The sequence below is a fragment of the Diabrotica undecimpunctata genome, chromosome 9 (assembly GCF_040954645.1).
Source record: "Diabrotica undecimpunctata isolate CICGRU chromosome 9, icDiaUnde3, whole genome shotgun sequence".
Taxonomy (NCBI): domain Eukaryota; kingdom Metazoa; phylum Arthropoda; class Insecta; order Coleoptera; family Chrysomelidae; genus Diabrotica; species Diabrotica undecimpunctata.
The window spans coordinates 53,899,060-53,905,522 of record NC_092811.1 but is presented as its reverse complement, the minus strand read 5'-3'; the positions used below and the strand labels follow the sequence as shown (position 1 = coordinate 53,905,522).

General features: G+C 31.8%; 1 protein-coding gene across 1 annotated transcript; it reads right to left on the bottom strand.

Moving 5' to 3' along the window:
• Positions 1 to 3,459: 3,459 nt before the first annotated feature.
• On the bottom strand, positions 3,460 to 5,253 carry LOC140450775 (uncharacterized). Its single transcript, XM_072544448.1, has one exon. It carries the CDS (start codon positions 5,251 to 5,253, stop codon positions 3,460 to 3,462), a length of 1,794 nt encoding a protein of 597 aa, XP_072400549.1.
• Between the last annotated feature and the right edge of the window lie 1,210 nt (positions 5,254 to 6,463).

The window sequence follows — 6,463 nt, the reverse complement described above, 5'->3', positions numbered from 1 at the left end:
AATGGACGTTGTCTTGCTTCCTGTGTTGCAGATACGTAATCACTAGGCATGTGGATACTGCGATTTTTTAATTTTCGTTCAATTGCACTATGTACTGAGTCACATTCCATTTGAGTGTGACCGACTTCTAAGTATTTTTGGGTTATTGATATGTTATGAATCATTGCAAAATTCAGTAAAGCATTAGAAAGAGTAATATTCCTATTTTGATTTGTGCAACCATCGGTAAAGATCACAATAGGTAAACCTTTAGGTAAGCAGTGACGTGTCAAGTAATCAATTAGTAATGATGCAAAAGTAGAAGCGTTTAAGTCTGCCTCAGTCTCAGTAAACCAATAACAGGTGGCATGATGGGATATAACATTATAAACTGTATAGTTGTGCATTGATAATTTTGTCTTAAAATATATTGCACTAGCTGTGACATGAGGACAAACTTTAACTGCCTGGAGATCAGCAGTGAGTACAATGCACTCACCCTTTTCCGCTTTCAACTTGTCAGTGATCTTTTCCTCTCTAGCTAATTTTTTTTCTCGTTAGATGTGCTTGATATTCATGTGCATCAACGTTACCTACAGAATGAGACGCACACATATTACACATGTCTTTTTTTATTTGATGAATAGACAAGTTTTTCGCATGAAATTCTTCATGGAATTTCTTAACTGAAAACGATGTAATGTTTTTTTCCACACAATATTCTTTGTAATGTTTGTAAAGGTGAGCTTGTGACTTGTACATAGGCTCAAGAGTAGAGGGCAAATGAGAGTTCTAGCCGCACCGTTCGTATACCCCCCACCACCGACTCCCACCCTTTTGTATACCCCCCACCACTGACGAGGTCAACGACCGGTCAAGGGGTCAACGAAGGGTCGAGGTCAAGGGGTCAACGACCGGTCAAGGGGTCAACGACCGGTCAAGGGGTCAACGATCGGTCAAGGGATCAACGATCGGTCAAGGGGTCAATGAACGTTACACACGAAGGATAAAAATATACATTACCAGTGAAAGTCAAACAGGTCAGGTATGTAAAAACAAGAAATAGTAATAGACAACTTTATTTTTATAAGGTAAAATAAGGAAAAAAACAAGAAGTAGGTAAATAGTGAAACAGAATAGTGAACTACAATAGTGTTCCAAACACGGTAGCTTTATTTGGATAAATTCATTATATAAAATATGTGGTGGAAACAAGATACATTTTACACTCACACCATATTAATGCTAAATACGCAAATAAAACAATTATTATTAGTACAGAAATGCTTTTATTAAATACATTATACCATTAATACAATAAAGTCTAAATATAAGATTATTAAGTTTATGATTTACTTGAACCATCTTCAACCATACCATCAATGTCTTTATCAATAACTTCATTACTGGAAGTATCATCTTCGTTATTTTCTTTTTTTTTTTCGTATAAAACAGATGGAAGATAGTCTTTTATTCGAATTAAATAACCATCCAACTTTACAACTTTTAGTAACGATACAAATCCATATAAACATATTTGGTTCTTAAGATACAAGTCACAAATTTCAGCACCTTTTTCATATTTTTTAGCTAATTCTGTACAAAATTCTGGAGAATAAGATGATGGACGCACTGCACCATAAACGGCTTCATGAGAAGCATCAAACTCCAGATTTGAAAAAAGTTGGTGTAAGTTTTGAACACCACTTTTTAAATCCGTAACTTCAATTTCGGTAACGTAACACATCCACATTGTAAATACTAGCAGTAAAGCTGAAGAAGAACTGTAGGAATTAGCTCTACAACGTGTTATTAAACAAACGCCCCACCAACAAACTCTCCCACTACGATAAAAAATCCATTTCAAAACTATCTACATAAAATTCATCCCTACCATCATTTTCTGCTTCTGGTAGAAGTAGTTTAGCTTGCTGGATTAAATAATCGAGATTTTTTTTGTTGTTGGTTAGGTATAAACGTATCTATTTTGTAATGACCCCACGCTAATGTGTTAATAGTTCCGGGTATAACATATCTCTTATTATCGTGGGAAGTTAAAGCAACCTTATTTTTTAATTCAGTATACATTTTATGTAAATTTGACTTAAATGTATACATTTTACGATAAATCTTTGCATTAGTATTATCAACTACTTGTTTATAATCCGTAAATGTTAAAGATTTATTTATAACGTTTTTGGAAATTCCCTTAGCTTTTTTAAGGTTATCATTGTTACTTAATGTCACACAATAAGCTTTGGCACCAGTACCACAAAAATTTGTAATTGGTTTACCTTTAAACTCATCCTTTAATTTACCAACCACTGATGGTGTTTTTGGTATATTAAAGATATTATCGGCGGGGTAATTAGATGTATCAAATAAATGAAGGTTTTCTTTGATATCGCGGTAAACGTTTTCTGTTTGAATGTGTAAAATTAATGAATCAGTGTCGGTATACAAAAGTGAGGCATTATCTACATATTTAGCTTTAATGTAATTGTAAAAAAAATCATACATACGAATTTTGGATATTTCTAAAATTGAAAAACCGACATATACCGGTTTGTCGTAAATTATTTTTAGGATATTCATTTGAATTGCAACTAAATTATCAGAAAATATTGAAACAGAGTGAAAATTCGGCATACTAATAAACCCTTCAGCACCGACGCTCCCAGGCAAGTTTTCCCAGTGGGATAAAAGTTTAATATCAACCCTCTTATCAACGTTTTCCATAGTTTTCCCGTAAATAGAGTTTGTGTAATTTTTATATGTACTTTTATCAAATTCATTATTTGAAGAATTACGTAAATTTGTGTTTAATTCAATATAAGGTTTTAACCACGGTGATTGAGAAAATTCTAGAATTCGATGAATTTTAGTCACCTTTAAACCTTGTTCAGTACACTGTTTCAAATTTCTATAATGGATAATATATTTATTTTTCGGTAACAACGTTAATACAAGCTTGGGATCTTTACTATTAGGAGGAATTAGATTTTCAGGACAAAACGGTAAGTCGTTATGGAAATCATGTAATGTTTCAGGATAAGCTAAATCAACTTCTAAGACATACCCGTTTGGAGATTCATCATCGACTGATAAACAATCAAAATGAGTGATTTCTACATCATCTAACCATCGAAAATCACCATGCGGAAGGAATTGACTTATAGCGTAATCATAAAGGTTTGTAGCATCTAAATAAAGAATATATGAAGTAGGTTTAGAACAATCATAATTCCCACAATACTGATTATTTGCAGCAGCAAATCTAGTGCTACACTGACTTATACCTCCACGTATACCCTTTTTAAAAAAATGGAGCATATCTATATCCGTCAATAATTCAAGCTGAACATTAGTTTTACGCAACATAGCATCCCAGCTAAGTGATGGAGCTGTTAAATATTGAGCAGGATCTAGTTTATAGTTAAATAAAGAATTATGTCGAAAGTTTTCGAACACATCAGCTAATTATAAAATATCTGATTTTAAATAAACATCTGAGTACTCTCCTAAAGTGTTACAATTAAAAACTTCCCAAACTCGCTTAGCTCGTAAGTACTTTTCATCGGAAATGCCTTCACCTTTTAAAATATCGAAAAATTCTTCTTGTGTGGGTAAAGATACCTCACCAAGTTTTGAAAAGTTATCCAGGTATGAATAAGGGAAAACACCTTTTTGTCGTAACAATCCGAGCTCTTCATTTGATCGACAATATTTTTGTAACTCTAGACACTGATTATCATTTAGGGTTTTACTTAAATTATCCAGTGAATGAGGTAAAAATCTGAAAGAATCTACAAACCTTAATTTTAAATATATATTTTGCTCTAGATCACCACGATCAACTAAAAGTAGTTTGGTGAATGATATATATTTTTTTTTAGTTTGTGCAATAACATCAATTTTTTCGTTATTCTGAGCTAATTTTGTTATAAACAGATGCGAATCGTAATTGGTTAAAATATGCATGAAAACAGGTATGAACTTAGGTAATTTGTAATTTAAATTACAAGCGTTATGAGCCGCGCTAGAAAACAACCCTGTTAGATGTGAATGATCTCCAACTTTAATTTCGTTAATATCGAACGGTTTATCACAAATGTGACAACACTTACTAGTAAAAAATTGTAATTCCTCTTCTGGTGTGAGTTTTTTCATAGGTTTAATATGTTTAAGATATTTATGATAAATAGTGTAAACTTTTTCTTCTAGTTTTTGAATAAACTTTTCAACCACGTTGTCACCGCGATAAATGATAAGTTGTGATAAACTGTCATCAAAATAACATTTAACATAAAAACCGAATGAATATGGTGTATGCTGATAGGTTTTGACAGTAAACGAGGAATTATCAGAAGGTGTTGCATATTGTATCGGTTGCAGTATACTTTCAAAATCAGCATATATAACAAACGGAACTTGCATTTGTTTCTGAAAGTTGGAAAACTGTAAGATATTTTCTTTTTGTAGATGTCCATATTTATTGAGAATCATGTCGGTAGTTGGAAACTTAGTATATACAAAGTTGCAATCATTGTCTTCATGTTTGCGAAGACGTTCTAAGGATGAGAAAAATTGTAAGCAACCATTACATAGAAAAGTCTGACCATTATGGTGTGATTTTTGTTTTGATATTAACCGCCATAAATTTTTAATGTAACAATAATGACTATTCCCGTACTCATCAAAAATAAGTAATACGTTAACATGTGTAGCTTTTTTAGATTTTGTATGATACAACGGTCCAACGATTTCCAATTGTGTGATATTATTTTTAAAACATTCACTAATCCCAAAAACGTTAATCGAAATATTATTTAGTAATTCAAATTTTGGTATATCTGAGAGTTTCATAGGGAATTCTATATTATGGAACTTTAAGAGACTAGTATAATGCGGATAAGAAGTAGTAAGATTGGATTTACCTGTCGGGTTAAAAATGGATGCGTTTACCGCCCAACGAAAACATGCTTCATCTTTATTCATTATATTAATAATTGCTTTCTTCATCTCGATTTGTTGTGGTAACTTGATATATGAAGAAGATCGTAGAGGGTTGTACTTATTAATGTTCACTTCTAATGATTGGATTTGTAAAAGACTCCATCCAGATTCCTTTTCTTGTATTTCCGAAACCTTGGGTAATATCTCCCTAATAAAATCTTGATATGCTTGTTTCAAATTAGTAGAAATAGTAATAATCTGATTTTTTGTATTAAATGATTTTAAATCATAAGTATCTTTTTCAGGTATTGTGTACATAGAGTAAAGTTCGAAATTAACTTTTAAAACTTTAAATTTATGTAAATAGTTATGTAGGAGCTTCAAAACGTTACTTTCAATTTCACTAAAAAATTCCAAGTGGTCAATGTGATGTTTGGTGCTAGTAAGACGGTAACTACCAATACGATTTTTAAAGGCACTTGATAGTTTCTCAACACCACTATCTAAATAATTAATAACACTTTTGTGTGAATTAGTACGTAAATGTCCTGTTAGTCCTCTCCCAGAAATTTTTTTATAACAATCTTGACATTCGATAACTTTGGATGTAGTGGTAACTGGATGAACAATAGATCTAATGGGAATTGCTTCTGCAGTGGTCGAATAGTAATTATTAGCAGACGTATCAGCACCTGGGTTGTGATTAAATTACACCTTTTGCACTTTATTGTTAAATCGTTCCGGACAACTTTCCCGTTTATGTCGACTTACACTGCTTTTGTTAGAAAAAACTTTTAAACAGGAGTCACACTGCATGGTTGTTGACTGAAGCTAGGTGGCTGTACGACATGAAACTGAACAACAACGAAAGAAGTGAGGGGTATAAATATAAACTTGTTTTGAATACGGGTTTTGAAAGAAGTGGGGGTATAAATGCAAACTTGTTTTGAATATGGGTTTTGAACTGGAAATACCGGTTTTATACTACTGTTAGTAGGTATAACTACAAAACTATCAATATAATTCAAATATAGATATTAACCTTTTTATAAAAGTAGATGAAAGTAGGCAAACGATATAAAATATACTTTTCACCTATTTATTAGCTTATGCATTATTTTTTTTTTAAATAATAACGGATTCGTATTCGTGGTGTTAAGACCTTCCATTAGAGGTGTTGGAAGGTGGGTGTAAAACAATAAAAACAGTTTTTGCCGCTTTACCGCTATATACGTGATTTTTTCTAAAAAATAATCATAGATCCCTATTGGTGGCGTCAAGACCTTTCATTAGAAGGGTCGCAACCCTACATTTAATTTAACAAAAATTTTGTTTTTTGTAAAAAAAAATTTTTTTTTTGTAAAATTTTTATATCTCTGTGAGTGGTTGTTTTTAAGGGGTGTAAAAATTACATTAAAAATACAAAAAAACGCTTCCTTCACCGAAAAAACTACAAAAATACCAAAACAAGTACAAAAAACAAAAAAAGAACAAAACCAATAAAAAATACAAAATAAAAAAAACAAGA

Excerpts from the sequence above, each read along its gene's own strand:
- LOC140450775 (XM_072544448.1), bottom strand. The coding sequence starts at position 5,253 with ATGTACACAATACCTGAAAAAGATACTTATGATTTAAAATCATTTAAT.